General features: G+C 38.3%; 2 protein-coding genes across 4 annotated transcripts; both read left to right on the forward strand.

The window, feature by feature from the left end:
- Window positions 1-450: 450 nt before the first annotated feature.
- On the forward strand, window positions 451-7,846 carry glipr2 (GLI pathogenesis-related 2). Of its 3 annotated transcripts, XM_057328929.1 has the most exons (13): window positions 451-551; window positions 1,498-1,524; window positions 1,864-2,073; window positions 2,317-2,394; window positions 2,475-2,657; window positions 2,760-2,888; window positions 3,319-3,528; window positions 4,085-4,162; window positions 4,240-4,422; window positions 4,598-4,723; window positions 4,910-5,128; window positions 5,241-5,318; window positions 5,487-7,845. In XM_057328929.1, exons 2-13 carry the CDS (start codon window positions 1,518-1,520, stop codon window positions 5,645-5,647), a joined length of 1,662 nt encoding a protein of 553 aa, XP_057184912.1. In that variant the 5' UTR covers window positions 451-551; window positions 1,498-1,517; the 3' UTR covers window positions 5,648-7,845. The 3 variants fall into 3 exon arrangements, with proteins under 3 accessions (XP_057184912.1, XP_057184904.1, XP_057184895.1); XM_057328921.1 differs by lacking the exon at window positions 451-551 and having other exon boundaries at window positions 560-1,524; window positions 5,487-7,846; XM_057328912.1 differs by lacking the exons at window positions 451-551; window positions 1,498-1,524 and having other exon boundaries at window positions 1,531-2,073; window positions 5,487-7,846.
- Window positions 7,847-8,338: 492 nt separating this feature from the next.
- zgc:55461 (beta-tubulin family protein) lies at window positions 8,339-10,613 on the forward strand. Its single transcript, XM_057324380.1, has 4 exons — window positions 8,339-8,755; window positions 9,022-9,130; window positions 9,213-9,323; window positions 9,414-10,613. The coding sequence occupies exons 1-4, from the start codon at window positions 8,699-8,701 to the stop codon at window positions 10,472-10,474; spliced, it is 1,338 nt and encodes a 445-aa protein (XP_057180363.1). The 5' UTR covers window positions 8,339-8,698; the 3' UTR covers window positions 10,475-10,613.
- The last annotated feature ends 10,687 nt before the right edge of the window (window positions 10,614-21,300 follow it).

Raw genomic sequence — 21,300 nt, forward strand, 5'->3', positions numbered from 1 at the left:
AGACAGGAAGTGTTAGCGCAATAGAGTTTGGCAAGAACATTGACACAGAGAGAAGAGGAAACATGAATTGATCAAATATATTTTGATCAGATTGAGTCAGAACATTGTCTACCTGTATTTCATAGCATTTTAATCACTTTGTTACATAGGCTTTAGATCATTTAGGCCATTTTTATAGTCCTCAGAAATATAGTGAAACAGTCATAAACCAACTTGTGAGGACATTTAAGCTATAGTTCCCACTACTAATAAGGCCAAATCATGTTTTTCTTTACAGGACATCTAATAATGTGAACAGGTTTGTTCGAGGTTTAGGTTTAAAGGATTATCATTAACCTGAAAGTCTTGCCTCACTAATATAGTGAAACAAACCAGTGTGTGATAGTGTGTGTGTGGTTTCATCAGCCATCTCTTTCCTGGTCTTGAGGGCGTATAGCTTTTGGCAGATATATAGCACGTACATTTCAAGTCAGCAAGTCAGTCAGCAAGACAGAGAAAGAGGAAATAGCATTTAAAGAAGACATTCCTTTCTTGTTAAGACTTCTAGACAGGTATGTGGACAGAAATATTGTAACCATGTATGCATGTGTTTGCACGCTGCAGTAAAACAACATTGCCTCTTGTGTCTAATGCATTTGCAAATAGCTATAAATAAAACACCAGTTGTGTCATTAATTCACGCGGCTGCTTGCACTAATAAGCGTATTGTCTGATACTTTAGGCACAACAGAGGAATAATTTGGCGTTACAAAATATGCATCATTTGAATTGTAAAGAACATTTGGAGGCAGATTCTTGTAATAGATTCTTCTATTGTGATATGTTTGACAACAATTCTATATGTCGCAACAGTTTTAACAACTTCATTCAAGCACAAATTACGCTTAACTACAGTAATGAGACAGACAAATGTCAACAATTTCTGTAAGAATGTTGTCAATTGTGGGTGGATGTGTTTTGTTGGACTATTTGCGAATTAAAATATGCAGAAAACAATATGGGGGAAGTGTAACTCTCCTGATTTGAATTCTTTAACTGTCTCCGACTTCTGTTCTCAGTACAGTTTAATGTCACTGTGTCACATGTCAAGTGTGGCAGCTTTGCTTTTTGTTTCCTGTCACACATACACAAGCACACGCATGGACACAAACCTAAAAACAGAAATGAAACATAATTTATCTCAAATGTCTTGCATAGCAACGGTTACATTCTGTTCTGGTGATACATGATTCTGTTAAAAAAGATGTTTTTTTATAACATTTCATCATTAAATAATGTCTATCTCATTTACATTTTTACATTTGAATATAACATCTACATGAATAAAACATCCAGTGCTAACATCTACAATAAATGTCATGAAGTTTGTAAAAATATCTCTTTCATAGGAGCAATGGGAGTGGTCATCATCTCTGTTAGAACTCTTATCTCTTTGAAAATTATCATTGTGATCCAACAGGTTCAGCTAAATGTCATGTTTATCTTTTTGTCTTGTAGTCTCGCACATAGTTATATGGATGGCGGGTGAGTTTAGATACTTTCTTTAATCACAAATTCATTCTAAAAAAGTAAAAAATATATACATTTTGACTCCACTGAAACATCTTTTTAATTTAAAGGCCTGTCTTATTTTACTGGGGCATTGAATAAAATGAATCCATAACTAATTTCACTGTAATCTACCCAGTGAAAACATCAAAGAGAGAGGTCGAATATAATACATTTGCAACCAATTGAAGACAAGGACTACCTTTCTAAAAAAGCTGTTCCTTTCTCAACATTTCTAAAGAGTGGAAGCAATTAAAATGAACTTGAAATTGAAACATTTCAGAACACCATTACCTATGTGCTCTTATCAACCAGGTAGCAGCTTTGAGACTGAATTCCTGCATACTCATAATTCATACCGCAAGCAGCATGGCGCCCCGCCCCTCACCGTAAACAGAAACCTGTGTCGTTCCGCCCAGGCATGGGCGGAGCACCTGCTGTCAATCAGGACACTCAAGCATAGCACCAAGGACTATGGGGAAAATCTGTATTATGCTTGGAGTTCAGCGAACACAAAGCTCACAGGTCAGTTGCTTCCAAAAATCATTTTAAAAAGTCGAATCCAAAATGTTCATAAGCGTATGAGGCAAATAAAAGTGTTCAGTGTCAGTCAAGTCATGGTTACTGTTTTAGAAATAACTTCACTATACACTAGCACCAAATATTTCGATTATTTGGACTTTCTTAAAAAAAACTTAAAAATGATGTACAGTCTGAATCATTCCCCTGCTTTAGCATACAGTATGAAACAGTCTCTGCTTTGTTCAGGACATGAAGCAGTGGAAAGCTGGTATAAAGAAATTAAAGACTACAATTTTAGCAGGCCAGTGTTCAGCTCACAAACAGGTAAATCCACAGGTAAACGCTTTTTTTGTGGGTAAATTTTGATACAACACTTTGACCAATCCTCTGATGGTTTCCCCCAGGTCACTTTACCCAGGTGGTGTGGAAGGACACAAAGGAGCTGGGGGTTGGCCTGGCCACTGATGGAAACACAACCTTTGTAGTGGGTCAGTACCTTCCTGCAGGAAATATCAGCAATTCTGGTTATTTTCAGAGGAATGTTTTACCAGCCGGCTCTCTTCTGGATTCTAAGTCCACTAGTACTGGTAAGCACACTTACTCAAGTGCTAGTGATTATTTAAAGCTGGAAGTGTTGGTAATCATTACTATATAGTAAATACATTTGAAATATCTGACATAACATTTAGGCAACAAAGTGGGACAAACATATGGTGCATCGAACATGCATTCAGACAGAACACCATCACATCCTCGCAGTACTGCAACATCACCACCAGGGGGCAAAGCAGAGCCTCATGTTGGTAGCGGTTGTGCGGGTAAGAACTCAAAATACTATTTACATTTATTTCTTTAGCAGACGCTTTTTTCTTGAGCGAATTACAATTGAGGAATACAACAAGCAACGATTTATTATAAAAATATAATGTATTACTAATTAAACATATTTGAAGTCCACTTTCAGGATTCATAATATTTTTCTTCTCTTTAATGCAAAAAGTACACATCAGATATTCATTAATTGTAGTTTAAAGTCCCCTTTCCGCTTATTTATCTTCATACCCTTACTGCAGATAAAATATGTCAGTCCAATCCCTGAAGCATATCTTCCACAATACATTTGAAGGCATACAACTGATAATATAAATAAAGTTATCATTCTTAATATGTTCTTTCAACATCCCATTCAACATGGGATTTCTTTGTCTTTCTGCACATCAAATAACTCTTTGTGTTCGTCTGAACCAGACAGAAGCTTTGAAATTGAGTTCCAACAGACCCACAACACATACCGCAAAAAACACGGAGCACCACCCCTCACCATAAACGGAAACCTGTGTAGCTCTTCGCAGAAATGGGCGGAGCATCTGCTGTCAATCAGGACTCTCATGCACAGCAATGGGGACCATGGAGAAAATGTGTACTATGCATGGAGCTCAGCTACCAAAAAACTCACAGGTTAGTATGTAGTGTCTGGACCAGTGTTGGGTGTAACTAGTTACGCAGTAATTAGTTACTGTAACTTAATTACAAGTAAAGTAATGGATTACTCTATTTTTTCTGTAATTTAATTACAGTTACTTCTGATGTAATTCAACTAAATACTTTGTGTAATATATGTGTGTGCAATAGTGGAACTGACACAAAAATTCAAAGTCTAACTTTAAATCCGTGCTTTAATGTATAATTCTCACATTTGTAATACTTTGGTCAGTTAATAATACTATTTTATGTAGTTTTATATTATTTATTTGAATGAATTAAAAGATCAGTTTCATGTCTATCCTTAACTAATCAAGGTTGATATAGGATAGGCCATAGAAAGTAATTAGTAATAAGTAATTCAATACTTTTTGGAGAGAGTAATTTGTACAGTAATCTAATTACACTATTGAATATGTAATTAGTAACTAGTAATTAATTACTATTTCTTACCCCAACACTGGTCTGGACTGGAATGTGTACCTTTTAGGTTATTTTTTATGTGAAATTTTCTATTCTTTACATGTGACAGGATGTGAGGCAGTGGAAAGCTGGTACAATGAAATTAAAGACTACAACTTCAGCAGGCCTGGATTCAGCTCCAAAACTGGTAAATCCACCAGTAAACTGTCGGAAAAGGATTTTCTCTAGTTCTGTTCTAACGCTGACCTCTGGTGGTCTCTTCAGGTCACTTCACACAGGTGGTGTGGAAGGACACGAAGGAGTTGGGAGTTGGATTGGCCACTGATGGCAACACTATATTTGTAGTGGGTCAGTACCTTCCAGCAGGAAACATCAGCAATGCTGGTTATTTTGAAAGAAACGTCCTACCAGCAGGCTCCCCTGTAGACCTTAAATCCAGCTCATCTGGTGAGTCTAGTATTAGCTAATATTAAATTATTAAATGAATACATTTACATTTATGCATGTGGCTGATGTCCCATGACATTTGCTCCTAACACAGGAACACTGTAGACTCTAACTATATGCAAATCATACAGTTTCATCTTCACAGACAGTTTTAATATATTTTCTTGTTGTTTAGCTGACAGAGTTGGACAAGCACTTTCTGCTCTCAGCATCAGATCAAATCAGCTACCTTCAGCATATCATACTTCTGAATCACCAGCACATAAGAGCCTCCCACCTCCACAGAGCAGTGGGAAAAAAGGTAAGTGGACTGCAGTCCATCCATGATTTATCCAAGCCTGCTTATCTTATGTGAGGTCACGGGAGAGCTGGAGCCTAGCCCAGCATCCTGGGCCACAGGGTACATCCTGAATAGATGACTAAAAGTGGAGTCTGATTACTAAATTATTTATTTGGATGAATGTCTGTTTCTCTTCCCGCGATGTAGGTCAGGACTTGTCACAGTTTCGTCAGTCCCTCCTCGACGCTCAAAACTATTACAGACAGCAACACGGGTCACAACCTCTCTCACTGTGCCCGGTCCTCTCTAAAGAGGCTCAGGACTGGGCAGCACATCTGGTTAGCATAAACACCCTGAAAAACAGCGGCAAAGGCCACGGAGAAGCTTTGTCATACAAATGGACCTCCAACATGGTGCCACCAACAGGTTGTTTGTACAGTATACTGTATTCCTTCAATGAGGGCATTTAACTAGATGCATTTAAGAGGCTGCAGTACACTGTAATGTTAGTTTGTAGACTCATTATTATTTTTGATAGGAAATGAGACTGCCGAATCATGGTACAAAGAAAAGGCAAAATACAAATTTGCCAACCCTGGCTTTCAGAGTGGAGCAGGTAGGCTATTCATTTTGTATTATTTATATAAATTGCTGAAAAATATAAAACACAAAATATTTATGCAATGTATGTTTTTTCATTATTCTTAGTGAAATGTGTCAAGTGTGCATTTATACAAATTATCAATGCAATTATTAAAACGGTATGTTTGTGTGTTTACATAAGGTAACTTCACCCAAATGATATGGAGGTCTACAGAGAAAGTTGGGGTTGGTCTGGCATCAGATGGAAAGGGTATGTTCATCACTGTGGCCTTTTACAAACCTCCAGGCAACATCACCAACCCCGGCTACTTCCAGGACAATGTCAAACCTGCTGGAAAGTAATGTGCTGAACTAAGTTGAAGCATTTTACATCTTTTTAAGGAATAAATCAGAATAGATCAATTTTTTTCACCCTTGTATCTTTTCCAATTGGATTGCATGAAAATATTTCTGAAGAATAAGCAGACAATTTTGCAGAGTTTTGACTCGTCATAGTGACAAGTTGCTGTCAAGTTCGTTAAAGGATTCAAGTATTATAAAGGTATAGTCCATACGACTACCTTCTTAGGGTCTTCTATGCCAAATGATAGTTTTGTGTGAGGAAAAGACCAATGGTACTGTACAGTGTTTATTCTTCACTGATAATGATACCTCTGTCTGAAACTTGCATCTAGAACTTATATCCAACCTTCAAAAATAGTCTAAAATAAAAAAGTAAATGCTAGTAAAATGTCAAATGGGTTTTGAAAATATATTTTTTTCTCTCTTTCACACACACGCATACAGTAAATGTTACCCATCTGTCATTGCCCTGGAGAGGTTAAATGCAGTGGTGTAGTTGAGGGTATAGTATAAGCAGGTATATGGCGTATACTCACTTCTTTATCAGTTGGCATTGCGTATACCCACTTGTGTAGTGCAGGGTATGCACGGGTATACGGCGTATACCCTCTGTAATTTTTCCATGGTGTGTCATAAAAGTCGTGAATAACAGGACAAACTGAACGAGCTCTCTAGAAATCAAAGCATTATTTTCTGTAGGCTATATAACCAAAACACATACTGTATTATTTGGAAACTCTAACAGAAAGAAAAGCTTTTGTTTTGAGTTTCCCAGGTCTGTGTATATATACACTCTGTATCTTTCTGTGTTACTCTGAGGCTCATATTAAGGGTTTGTATGGGAAGAGTTTCTATAGCAGTCCTTCTGCTGTTTCTATGGAGCTCTTTGTTGTAGCAACTGAAAACAGAGTTTTTTCTTGCCGTGTTACATTTCCTCATAGGAATCACCAGCAACAGTATAGGAAGTAAAAACAGCAGCAGGCATTATCTACAAGGCTAGCCAAATTAACTGTAAGCCTGGGTGCCTGTTACACCAAAAAGAAAATGATTGTAGTTGGTGCTTTAGTGCTCCCTTATGTCATCATACAGTGCATAAGTGGATTCGGTGTGTTTTAATGAAGGATAAAAGATTAATTGTATTCTTGAACAATATTACTTTTTCCATGAAATTGGTAAATTGGTTAAATTTAGGACACAAATCTTTAGTAAAAACAAGATGTCCAGATACTCTGATTGTTTAATTTTTTAATTGTAAATATTCATATTCAGGGGAAAATGTGCATACTGATGTTCTACTTTGGCTGTTCAATGTTTCTGCCAGGCATCTTTTGTTCAATTTGAAAAGTGGTGTGTGCAAAGCAGCTGTTACCATGTTAGTGTTACACTTTGAGTGTTTATCAATAATGTAGTGAGTAGTTTTGCCTTACACCCCTTTTTCATCTACACACAAAACACAAAGTTACCCATATACCTGTTCAGAGCATCTCAAGTTTAGACTTTCTCAAAACCTGAGTTAGCCAAACATTTGTGCCCTATACTGTATCTCTGTTCTGCTGCACAGTCAGCACACCCTAAAACAATAACAAGTACAGTCAGTTTTACCTTCATTTTACATCTCAAAATGGGACCCTTTGGTCTAACACTATAAAGACAGGTCAGACAGATAGTTAATTCTGAACTGTATAGAAGATGATGTCAAGAAGCTTTTGATTCTCCAAGCCAGGATCAAACAAGCCCTGCTCTAGACTGAAGCAAATATATTCTGGGAAAGCTTAACACTAAAAACTTTCTAATGGTTTTGTTATAGCTGAAATTGGTCTGAAAATGTCTTTGAGCAAACCTGATCATAAACATTACATTCATGCCTAAAGTATATACTCCCATTTCATTTGGCTCAGCTCAGCCTACGTCTGTTCTTCATCGCATGCATGAACCGAATCTCCCATAGTATTGATGACACCTGTGATAAATAATTTACAAATCCTTTGCATCCCACTTGTGATGAGACACAAGCACAAAATATATTTGTAATATATTTATTTTAATATATTTTTATTGCTTATTCAATCACAACATTTATGTCTTTTGCTTAAGTGAAAATATACATTTCCAAATATTCTTTGCCAACAACCCTAATACAGTTTTTGTACACCATTGTTGTCACAGAATAAAAACAACATATAGTGAATAAACAGATGAGATTTTAAGCACACTCTTTTATTTACATGTCTTTTGACCATAAAAAAAGTTTGAACCTAAAAGTAAATGTTTGAAGAGTTTGGTTCCAAAATGAGATAACTCCGTTTTAACATTTTTTCACAGTGTTTTTTATTATGTTATCATGTTTTTTTATTGTGTTAGTTAGCTGTATTTTTTAGTTATTATGGCTGTAAACAAAACAAACCAACTGCATTTGATTGATATTAATTGGAATGCACAATAAAAAAACAGGATTTTTTTTTAAAAATTGAAAACGGAGTTATCTCATTTTGGAACCAAACTCTTCATTCAAAGTTCATATTTAGGCCAATTAAGATTCATTTAGAGTCAAATTAGAAAATATTTATAATAATAATTCTGGTCAAGAAGTTGCACGATTGACCTTAAATCCAATGTAATGTACCTGTACCATTCATTAAACAAGTCTAAACATGCCGTGTACAGCTTAGTGGTGCTTGGCAACACGATTCTCGGTGGAGAATTAGGTTTATTCAGTGATAAAAGCTGGTTTGTATGCGTCTCTGGTTACCAATACAAAACGGTTTATGGCATCTCCCGCAGTTTTGTAACTACTGGTAACCGCTTACAACATCTGTAACCCAATCAAAACAAGTAACGTCATGAGAACGCATTTCTCTCAACCAATGAAAGCGCACAGAGCGTGACTGACGTCTCCGTCAACCACTCGTGTTTGCGTACGATAGTTGGCGTTATTTAAAACTGAAAACCGTTCTGTCAGTTTCTCAAAGTTTAGTTGGTGTGTGGCAGAATAGCTGCAACTGGAACGGATTTTGTTTTCGAGTTGTCCTATTTTTTTGTTAACCGTTCACCATGAGGGAAATTGTTCACCTGCAGGCTGGTCAGTGTGGAAACCAAATCGGTGCCAAGGTGAGTTGCAAGAGTTTTGGTTCAGTCACGTAACGTTAAGTTAAACAGTGAATGAAAGTGAGGGACATTCCTTTACATAAACGCGGATAGTTATGTTTCAAGAGTGCTATTTGTATATACAATGCGAATTAGATCCTAAACATAAATATATAGCGATTAAATTCAATATTCAGTGCTTTTCTTTACACGTCAGTTGGGTAGAAACATTTTAACTGTAAACATGCCGTTTCTATATTATCTTGACGCGGATTTTTCTTTGCATTCAGTTTTGGGAGGTGATTAGTGATGAGCACGGAATTGATCCTACGGGAACTTATCACGGTGACAGTGATCTGCAGTTGGAGCGGATTAATGTGTACTACAATGAGGCAACTGGTAAATTTGAATATAGCTTATACTCTTATAATACAAAAGAGTAATAAAAGTGGGAAAAACAACGTGTTCTGTGCTGTCATAGGAGGAAAGTATGTTCCCCGTGCCGTTCTTGTCGACCTGGAGCCTGGAACCATGGATTCGGTGAGATCGGGACCGTTTGGGCAGGTGTTCAGGCCTGACAACTTTGTCTTTGGTAGGTCTATCTTTACATTGGATGTTTTCGTTTGAATCATTTAAATTAATATGAAAAAGAATTCCCTAATCTGCCTCTATTGCTTTGTAGGTCAGAGTGGTGCTGGAAATAACTGGGCCAAGGGTCATTACACGGAAGGAGCTGAGCTTGTGGACTCAGTTCTGGATGTGGTCCGCAAAGAGGCAGAAAGCTGTGACTGCCTGCAGGGTTTCCAGCTCACCCACTCCCTTGGCGGCGGCACTGGGTCAGGCATGGGCACCCTCCTCATAAGCAAAATCCGTGAGGAGTACCCTGACCGCATCATGAACACCTTTAGTGTGGTGCCCTCACCCAAAGTCTCAGACACTGTTGTGGAGCCTTACAATGCCACACTGTCTGTCCACCAGCTTGTGGAGAACACCGATGAAACATACTGCATCGACAACGAGGCCCTGTATGACATTTGCTTCCGTACCCTCAAACTCACTACGCCCACCTATGGTGATCTTAACCACCTTGTGTCTGCCACAATGAGTGGGGTCACCACCTGTTTGCGCTTCCCTGGTCAGCTTAACGCCGATCTGCGTAAACTGGCCGTCAACATGGTGCCATTCCCTCGTCTGCATTTCTTCATGCCAGGCTTTGCCCCTCTCACCAGCAGAGGGAGTCAGCAATACCGGGCCCTTACGGTGCCTGAGCTCACCCAGCAGATGTTTGATGCCAAGAACATGATGGCTGCGTGTGACCCCCGCCACGGCCGCTACCTCACCGTTGCTGCTGTCTTCCGAGGCCGCATGTCCATGAAAGAAGTGGATGAGCAGATGCTGAATGTCCAGAACAAGAACAGCAGCTACTTCGTGGAGTGGATCCCTAATAACGTCAAGACCGCCGTTTGCGACATTCCGCCTCGTGGCCTTAAAATGGCCGCTACTTTTATCGGCAACAGCACTGCCATTCAGGAGCTGTTCAAGCGCATCTCCGAGCAGTTTACGGCTATGTTCAGGCGCAAGGCGTTCTTGCATTGGTACACTGGAGAGGGAATGGATGAGATGGAGTTCACCGAAGCAGAAAGCAACATGAATGATTTGGTGTCTGAGTACCAACAGTATCAAGATGCCACTGCAGAAGAGGAGGGAGAGTTTGAGGAAGAGGGAGAGGAGGAGCTTGCATAAGAAGATGATCACTCAAGTTTCTGGTTACTGTTTTGTTCTGTTCAATTTCTTGTTTGTTAATTTTGTCTTTGTTCTGTCCTCTTTTGGTTCAAATAGCAGCACAGCTGTCAATGTACAACCATTTTTAATAAAGTCTTTTACCTGTTCCATTTTTCTTTTTCTTGGTCTGAGAATGTGTAGAATTAGCTCAAAATTAATATGGCACAATGAGTTATGCCAAAACTAAGTAAAAGTGAACTTTTTATATACTTGTACAAGTAAACTAGTATAGCTTACAACAGAATTAGAACATGCTAAAAATGAAATAAAATTTGTAAATAATGTTGGTTTAAAGAGAAAATAAGGCTAAATAAATTTATATAACTTTACAATAAGGTTGTGCTTGTTAACAATTAGTTATTGCATTAGCTAACATTAACTAATAATGAACAATATTTTTAAAGCATTATAAACTAACAAGAATAAATGCATTAACATTAACAAGGATTAAAACGTTATTGCTCCTTGTTAGTTCATGTCAGTTAATGCATTTACTGTTAACAAATACAAGCTTATTGTAAAGTGTTGCCAATCTTGCTTAAAAATATTTAAAGAGGGACTTTGTCTTTTCAGTATGTTGTGTAGATTATATGTATTCACCAGCAGATGGAGACAGAGTTGCTAAAATGTTTGCTCGTGAAATTTCTGCTGTGAAAAATATATATTGAATGCAGACTAGTTACAGATAAAAGATGTAACGACGTTTGGAAATAAAAAGGTACGTGAGACTGGCAAAAAACACAAAGTACAAAATATGTTTGAACAAAAACACCTGTAATATCTATACACAGCAGTTTTTCACTTGGTTGTCATTTTGTTGAAACGCAATTGCCGTTTCATCAATACGTGATTCGCGTTACCGCACCTTTTTCTAATGTTAGAGGCATTTATTGAGCATTAATAATATGAAAGAAATTAAATCTAGTCATCGAGACAGGTCTAATAATTAACTAGAAACTCGTTCAATGCAACGGGGATTGCTTTAATTAACGCGACACAACAATCTGGCTCAATTTCATGCAACATTGCAGGAAATGAGTGGAGGGAGAAGCCACATTCATTTCATCAACTAGATGAAAATTACAGAGCAAGGCTTCATTTATTGAGTAATGGTTTCTTAAGATTCTGGTGGTGTTTAAGAGGGATACTCCCCCCAAAAATGAAAATTCTGTCATTATTTAGCTACACATTCTCAAGTTGTCTTAAACCTGTGTAAATTTCTTTGTTTTGAGGAACACAGAAAGATTTTTACAAAAATGTTAGCAACTGACATTTCTGGGGTATCATTGACTACCATAGTAGGAACAATGATTGTAATTTATTTTGCTCTGTTGAACACAAAATTAGAAAATATTAAATTATTAAAAATTATTTCTTTTTTTTAACATAAACAGATTAGATTTGGAACAACTTTGGGGAGGGTGTAGTTCATGACAGAAGTAGGTGTTAGGTGAAGTAGCTTATCCCTTTCAGTTTTCAGGGTTCAGTGTATATTTGTGTCAAGCCAATGAACAGCATAAAAAACTCGTAAAAATCTATATTTTTTTGACCATGCTTAGTGAAGTTTTGCACCACACCTGCCTTTATATGTACTGTAGTTGATCATATTAAGAGAGGTAAAACACTACACAAAACCTCCATTGTATTACATTGTATTTTATTTTATTGTTTGAAAAAATAGACCAAAGCCCAGACTTTAATCCTATATTAAGATGTTTGTGCACTGGTTTTGTGAATAGATTCTAAACAGATCAGCTACTGTGTTCACAATCAAGAGCTGTATAGAATCCTTTCTTGCCGCACCCTTTACAACCTAATGCATGCGTGTTATTCCTTTTAATTGGTTTTTCTGATTTTACACCATCCATATGGCACTAGAAAAAGCTTCTGTCTGAGCAACATAAAACATCCTCTCTGTTTTAGCACCGCTATGTACACAATGTTGATGAAGCGCTCTAAACAGATGATGGATTGCTCTTTAACAGCCATAGCAACTTCACTGTCACTGGTGCTGGAAAGAGAGAGATGGGAGAGAGAGAGAGGATATTATATGCTACGGGATGCAAAGTGGGGCAGCAGAAAGAGGTGTGAAACATAAATTAGGATGGTTTTAGGCTGCACAGATGGGCCAGTGCCACTCCATACTGCATACAAATACCTGGAGCATGAGGTGGACCTTTTTCATAGAATCATTCAATGGGACACCCGCGCAAGCAGGAATACTGGCTAGTCCACAAAGATAAAGTTGACAGGAGAACAGTTACATACAATAAAAATGTCTTTATCCACTTTGAGCCTGTAACAGACACTATGAATCTAATAAGTTCACTCTTTTTTCTTTCTGTGTGTCTGTTTTTTCTGGCTTTTGACCAGGTCCTTTTGGAAACCCAACCAAGTGCTATTGAAGCCATATGTGCTAAGTTTTACAATTAATCTGGCATAGCGCAAACATGGATGATGGAAGCAGAGAATATGAATTGAACACAGGCCGATCAACTACAGAGTTGCGGTAAAGGTACAAATAATTCTTTATAAGCACATTAACCAGGAGTATATTTTATAAATGCAACATTTTATATTAAACATCTGGGGGCTGTAACTGTTGTGTAAATGTAGCGTATTCACAGAACTGGCATTGAAATACTTACGTCTTTCACATTATCAGAATTCATAAAAGAATAAACTTGCATTTATTTGTTAAATGTGTACACCGTACTGAGACTATGGACTGTTTATATGCACATCTTAATCCTTTCATGCATTAATTTCACTTTCATGATTTTTATTATTATTAGTCACCCTTTGTGTTTGTCACTGGGTTTTGCAAATATCTTTTCCCTTAAAAACAGTGAATTTGGACATTGAAGGTTTCAGAAAGACAGCAACGATTTATGAATGTAATGTGTGTAATGTAATGATATGTGTGTGTGTTTTGATCTTATGGGATGTAATTTGAGATTTGAACTTTTTACGCATATTTTTTCAAAGAGATTTTCAGATGTCCACTTGCGTGCAGTATGCATTTAGTTTTTACTCAAAGAAATACTGTAGCTATCCAGAGGTTGTGACCTCTATGAGCAAAAGGTGCTAAATGTTGCCTACACAATTTGGTGTCAAGTGGACAATTGAAGAACTCGCTTTTTTACAATAATTGGTTCTGACATGAAAGGGTTATAAAGAGCTGGTTAAGTGTTTGGAAGAGCCATTTTGACATTGCCTCACTTTTTGCTTATCCTTTCCAGCGCTTACACAATATCTTTACAAGTGTGCAATTGCTCTATTGCATTGCCCTACTTGCTTTGTTCTTGACAGTTCACTTTGACGTGAGAAGATTGGCCAAGCGGCACCGTTTCCTCGCAGTCTCACTCCTCCTTGCCGCGGGCATGAGTGTGCGCACGGAGCTGATGGCTTCCGTCGCGCAGGGTGCCGTACGCGCAAAAGGGGTCCTGTCACTCACTCGGAGCGGCCATATGTGTGCCTGCGTGAGATCAATGCCAGCGGCAGAGGCTCCCGCCAGAAGACATTAGGGGAGCAGTGGGGCGTCATTACCCAGGCACCATGATTGATTAACCGTGAATCAGGATCACCAGGACCCCTCAAAGGCCCCAAGCCGATGGGAGGAGGGAGCCCCCTGCAGATGTGGGGGTGTAATTGCATCAAGGCTTGGCAGGAGGAAAAGTAGGCAGGGGAGACAAACGCACAGATGAGTGCCCTCATTAGTGGGGGAATGAGATCAGTATTTCTCCTAATGTAAGCCGGTTGGGTGTACTGAATTCAGCTATTCAAATGGTTGAGCTAATCTTAGAAATAAAATGAGGCCTTTGAATGGATTCATTGTTTCATGTGTATCTACATTTTCGTGCACATGTGAGGTGACAAAAATAAGTGCCAAGGAGCAGCCGAGCTGATCAGAAGCCACCGAAGAATAAGAGAACCTTTTATTTCCGCTCTAACACACTGATCCTTAGCGGTAGGGAATCTCGGATGAGATGATGATCCCTTAATGGCCCCCTGCCCTTCCTCTCTCTCCCTCACTTCTCCATATCCCGGAGCCATGCAGCGCATTTGTGTGCTGCGGAGGGGTGACTAATGAAATTCAGCGAGAGGCAGCCAGCCCTGGGAATCCGACGCTAATGTTTTGTTTGGTATTAAGATGCGCAAAGGCAACTCAAACACCCACTGACTTGGACGCGAAAACATTTGGAATGGGCTCATCAATCAAGCCCCACCACGCTGGTCCTGTCTAATCCTGGGGTGCGTCACGAGCCGCGGCGACACGCCATACACGGCGCGCACACACATTAGATGTCATTCACACATGTATGAATTCAAAGTAGCTGAGGAGCTGAAAAAGTGACTCACAAACTGACATTAGTAGAGACTTTTGGGGGGTTTGTGGCAGTGTAGGCCGTTCTCCCTCTGGAGGTAACACTGCTCTCCTGAGATATATCTGGTTTTACTTTGTATATACATCTTTGTATGAGATGACAGGCGTACCATCTACTGTAGACCCATCAACTCTAAATTGTGACAGTATACAGTATTTTAATATTTTTGTATTGGCAAGGTTTTCTATTTCAAAGAAGCAATTTAAAAGGTTTAAGCATGCAGATGTAGAAAAAGAAAGCAATATTTTTTCATCAAGAGGGCCAATAAATAAATAGAGGCCAACATACAAAAAATATAATAATAGTGCATTTGCGAGTATGAATAATCCTATAGGTGGGTGGCAGAGGTGATGTGCTGCACATTTCCACAACAGGGTGAAACAGAATTTAACAGCATGGATGTCTAAAAACAGGGGAGGTGGGTCATGGGACAGATAATACAATGTAGTGCAAAAAAGTGACTGTCAGTGATTACAGTCACATTTAACACATTTCACAATTGCTGTAAATATTATATAATAATTGTGTTTGTTGGTGGTCAAATGCAAAAATGTAAACTGTCCCATTTTGAATCACAATATCACATCTCACTTGTCCAAATGCGGGCAGCAAGTTTCTTTTAGATCAGTATCACACTTGAAAGGCTTTTGCTTTATTTTTAAACAAGAGTTTTATTTTGTTTGTTTTTGTGTGTGTGTCAAACATATAAAAATACATTGGTTGTATGTGAAAAAAAAACATTTAACTTGAAAATGTTAACAAAATAAATCACCAACAAATTAATTCTAACTTGAATGTTTTGTTTGCAGAGATCTAATATATGATTCCAGTGTTACCTTATTTTTAGCAGTTTATTTATAAGACCATCAAATGCAAGTAAATAAAAAGCTGAATTCTTAAAGGGATAGTTCACCCAAAAATGAAAAGTCTGTCATCATTTACTCACCCTTTTGGCATTTCAAACCTGTATGACTTTCTTTCTTAAGCAGAACACACAACAAATATTTTGAAGAAAGTTGGAACAGCACTGGCACACATTCACTTCTATTGTATGTACACAGAACCATTGCAAGTGAATGGGTGCCGGTTAACAACATTCTTCAAAATATCTTCTTTTGTGTTGTGCAGAAGAAAGAAAGTCATACAGGTTTGACATAAGAGGGTGAGTAAATGATGACAGAATTGTCGTTTTTGGGTGAACTATCACTTTAATGCTTCTGAAATAGTGCTTAAATTGTTCAGTCCTAAACTGATTTGGAATGGCTAATTCATTCCCCTGTAAAATGCTCTTTTATTAAAACAATAGATACTGTGAAAGTGTAATTCTGACTACAATTAGTAAATATCAACGATAAGAAAGGCAAAGCTGTATATCTAAGCCACATCTGTTGAAAATTTGATATAACAATTAAAATAACTAAAGAAACGAACACATTGAAGGGACAGTTCACCCAAAAACATCTTTCATCATTTACTCTCTCTCTCTCTCTCTCTCTCTCTCTCTCTCTCTCGCATGTCATTACACGAAAGAAGATGTTTTGAAGAACCACTGAGACATTTCTCAAAATATCTTATTTTGTGTTCTACATAAGAAATAATCAAATACAAGTTTTGAATGACACGAGGTTTAATCTTTTTTTAACTTTCATTTTGAGGTGAACTATCCCTTTAAGGTTTGTAATAGTCTACTTCATACAATTCACAGGCAACTCCTACTGAAAAAATAATAAGTACTATTTATAGAAAGACAGTATACTTTTTTCCCCCTACATCCTTATTGGATTGTCCGCCGACTTGTGAATGCAATAACGTTTGCAAAATTCCTCAAAGCATTCAGTCTCTCAGCGGTTCCCGGGCGAGGGCCGGTGCTTGAACCTCAGTCAGCCGAGATTAGGGCCCGTGATGACAGATTTGGGCAGACTGAAGCACACACCGTCACACCTCTCTGCGGTGGTCTTAATCAGAACAGTACACATCACTAATGGCATACATTGATTGATGAGGGAGCGTTCTCCGGGCACTTTTCCTTCTGATTGTGACTTGCAAAACAAAGCTGACTTTGTATTTCACAATATGTTCCGCTTTCTTTCACAATGTAGTATAATGAGCACATGATTACGGCGAAATTCTCATTCGCTTGATTTGGTCTGCATACTGACGGTTTCTTAAAAACCAGGATAACGTCTGTCTGCTACGTGAAGGATATTGCTGAATTTTTGTTATTTAGATGCTTAATTGCACATTTGTAGGTTGAGGTTAGTTGCATTTTTTATAAATTAGCAAATGCGTAGGAAATGCAATTAGTGAAACTTTAACAAAAACAACACACCATCATCGTTGCTTTTCATTCTAACCGTATTGCTGCGAGTTACGCATTTTTTATGAACCCATTTAATTTGTTATGCTGCCATGATTGATTCATTAGAAAAACAAGGGTAACGTTAGATGCTTAATGGACCCTGATGATGAACATGGCTTTGAGGCAGCATCATTTTGACCACCAGGAGGCAGCGGCAGGCAGCCAGTGGGGCGGCCTGTGAGAAACTCAGCCTTTGGTGTAAATTAGCGGCTTCTAAAAACACCTGGAAAATGATATGTTCTGGGTTGTTTCTCTTTAACAGGCCCATTTTACAGCAGGAGAAAATCGGGATGTATGCAAGCCAAACATTCTCAAGTACACATGGCACACAAAGGGATACTGAGGCCTTCCAAATATTGAACTCAATTTTTTCCTTGTTTAATAATTGATTGTAAAAATGCTATCAGTCTGGAATTCGTTTAGTTTTTTGTTCTGTGTATATTAGATCAATACTGGTTCTGTTTGCCTTTTTAATGTACACTCATGTACACGATTCTTCTGTGCATGTTATTCCAGCTAACTTGCTCTGTCTTTGAAAATGCCCTTTCGAATGGCGTCGCACATTTTTCTGCATCTGCCCTTCAACCACTTTAACTGTTCACAATCCAAACAATTCCCAATGGATCAAATCAAGTTTCACATTTAATATCACGTTTCACTCTGAAATGTGTCAGAATTAGATTCCATAGTTAAATGGCTTACAAAAGAATGAAAAACAGCAAATAAAAAAATATGAAATGGCCAATTCCATGCAAGGGCAGATGTCAATGGTGGTTTAAATACCCATACAAAGTGTCTCTTTAAGTTTTTAAAGCACTTTTTTGTGTTTAAAAAGTGTTGTTTTCTATAGTCAGGTAAGTGAATTGTCACATAATGGTCCATATTCTTCTTAAACTGGCACATGAGAATTAAAATAAAATATATATTTTATGTTCTAAAGAGCCATCCCTTCTCCATTTGTTGGGTATTATTGCTTCTGGTTTGCACATTTTAATTCACAGAAATCCTACAAGGTATGATATCTCTCAAATTATGTTGTGTCTGATATTTTATGATGTCTGGAATCTGTCATCAGGGGGTTAGTAAAAATATAAACAGTTCAGTGGTATTTATACCTTTTTGTGAGGTTTTGACTGAAAATGTCACGTCCATAATGCTGCAATTGCCCAAATGTTATGTCATGCTTTTATTCTAATATCATGAAATTTGATTTCAACATAGAAGTCTATTCATCTTTCCCGATAGCCTCAGTGCATTACACTAAACAGCTTTCTCAAGGGTCCTTCTTAAATGAAGTAAATGGCAGATCTCTGAAAAGTCTCACATAAAGCTGATTCATCTGTGCTGCCTGCAGACTGTCCAGCAAGCGAGAGGAAGAGCCTCTTGGGTGAAAATAGAATAATGAAACGAGGGGATTTCAGGCATTTGACTTCAATGGCATCCTTTAAGATACTGCACCAAAGAAATGTCAGAAGAGATTTTATCAGCATACTGATAACAGAAGAGCGCCCCCTAGGTAGATCTCCACCACTTTTTTTGACTGAAGGTCAGAGAGAGGTCGGCTGGCAGGCGAAGGGAGATGTGGCAATAGAGGTCCAGCACTGGCCACCCACTGTGTAATATCCAGTTTCAGTGAAGGGATGGGAATGGAGGAGAGACAGAAGGGAGAGAAAGAGATCGAGTGGGGGAGAGGGCACTCGAATGCACCCTTCGGTCTGGAATCGCCGAGCATCCCTGTCCTGTATCCGTTCACTGAGCCCTCTGTTCTGTCTCTATCTCTCTCACTCTTTTTTCTCTCTCTCCCACGCTGATTATTTCCTGGTCTGAAGCCCCTGTGGTTTCCAAATGATTTTAAAATGGATTTCATTTCCTGTTGGGGGGGTGATAGCAGTGGGACAAACCCAAGTGGTAGTTGTGTGGGAGAGAAATGAGAAAGGGAGAAGATGAGTGTGTAAGAGAGAAAGAGGGTGCGTCTTTTCTTGGATATGAGGTTTTGGGTTTTGCCCTCAGGCCCTAACGCCACGCAGCATTTTGTTACAATGCTCATTTCCTCTTAGAGCACTGGTTCAGAGACCCTGGACGACTACTCTAATTTGGCATTTTCGTCTTTCTACCTCCCAGTTGTTTTTCTCGTCATGTAAATTTATCTGAAGAAGAATAAAAAAAGGTCAAGTTTGACATTTCTCTGCTTCTCATAAACTTTGTTATATCACTTTATACAAAACATTATCTCTGTTCCTCTTTCAGATCAGAGTAAATAGAAAGCGTCATTTTGACTACACTGTAAAAAATCCCATAAAAAAAACTGACATTTTCTGGCAGCTGAAGAGCCAGATATAAACCAACAGTTTATTAATGTAAAATTACATGTTTTCCCTGTTTTTCTTGTAAATTTGCAGTCTTTTCTGTAATCTTACGTTTTTTGACCGTATTTTATAAAATACATGAAAAATCTGTAAAAAAAAAGCCAAAAATTATTTTTTACAACATACTTGTAAAACAATAACTGAAAAATTTCGCAAAGATTTTTACAGTGTACTGTATAACAATTCACTTGATTGATATTAATTTATTAAATTGAATTCAACAAAAGATTCTACATGAACATTTCATCCAAATATGCTCTCACACACAAATATAGCTTTCACTCATGCTTTCTCCCACAGGTCAGAGGGAATCAACATGACATAACCGCCTTCCCGTGAGGCAGAGGTCGGAAGACAGAGAAAGAGAAGAGGAAGGAGGAAGAGAGAGAGACGGAGTTCGATAAGCGCCGCTATCAGAACGCACCCAAACACAGCGTCCGGCTGTTCTCTCCTGAGCACACAGAGGAAAACAGATACCCTTAGCGGGTTTGGACACTTTTCCATGCTGTCTCTTCCCTCTTTTGTCACCCATTTCAATAGGTAGGACTCAGAAAGGATGTCTGTTAGGATGTTCGTGACAAAGAGTAAATACTGCAATTGTCTTCTGCACAAGAGGGTTTATCGTGTGAACCTCTGTCAAGCTATAGAGCAAATGAGTGCTTTGGTAATGTTCGGTGAAATTTAAAAACAATGAAACATTGAAATGAAATAAAGCATGTAGCTCAGACAGACAAAAGTCATAACTGCAGAATGATTGCTTTTGACAAAATGAAAGTGTCTACTGTAGTTAAAAGCATGATAGAGACTTTACCTTCACTTTCATAAAGCCCCAGATCCAACTATGAATCTTTTCATCCTGCATCCCCAATGAGTTGTCACTTTTGTGTCTCCTAATGAGCAGAAACTCTCTCTTAACCTGAACCACCAACTACTTGTGTCGTACAGCTAATTACCAACGGCTTGTCACAGCTTATGCAGATGAAGCTCACTCACCCCAACCCCCCCCCCTCCCAACAGGAGTATCACCTCTCACAAACTAGTGTGAAACAAGTCAGTGTTATACGTAAAGGAAAGACACAAATGAGAACTATTATCTCAGTTATTTTCCTAGACAGCAAAATTGAGAGAAAATTGAGACTTTTTAAAGTAGCAATGTGGAGATTTTAGCGGCATCTAGCGGTGAGGTTGCAAAATGCAACCAATGGCTTACTCCACCGCTCCCGTTCGAAGCATTACGATGGCAAAGATGTCAAGACAAAGAAGTCGTCACGTTTTTGCTTCTTTGCTAAAGGAGTTACACTGTAACGTTTAGGGCTACTGTAGAAACAACATGGCGAATTCCATGCAAGGGGACCCACGGTGTATGTAGATAGAAATAGCTCATGCTCAGGTAAAAAAACTTAATGCTTCATTATGTAAGGTCTTTACACACCTCTGTAGACATAGTTGTGTAGATTCTCCTAAATAGTTTTATAGACCCCTTTTGCGCCAACATCACGGCATTAGCTGGAGGCAAAACAAAGGGAAAACTGGAGGCGGCCAATGCAAACCAACACAGATTCGGCTACATAAGGTGTTTAAAATATCATCTTGTTGTGTAGTTTAGTGCCACAAATTCGAAAGAAAACAGTCTCCAATTTGATATTTTAACACATACCTGCTGCCATTGCCAAA

Source organism: Triplophysa rosa, linkage group LG2 (assembly GCF_024868665.1).
Source record: "Triplophysa rosa linkage group LG2, Trosa_1v2, whole genome shotgun sequence".
Lineage (NCBI taxonomy): Eukaryota > Metazoa > Chordata > Actinopteri > Cypriniformes > Nemacheilidae > Triplophysa > Triplophysa rosa.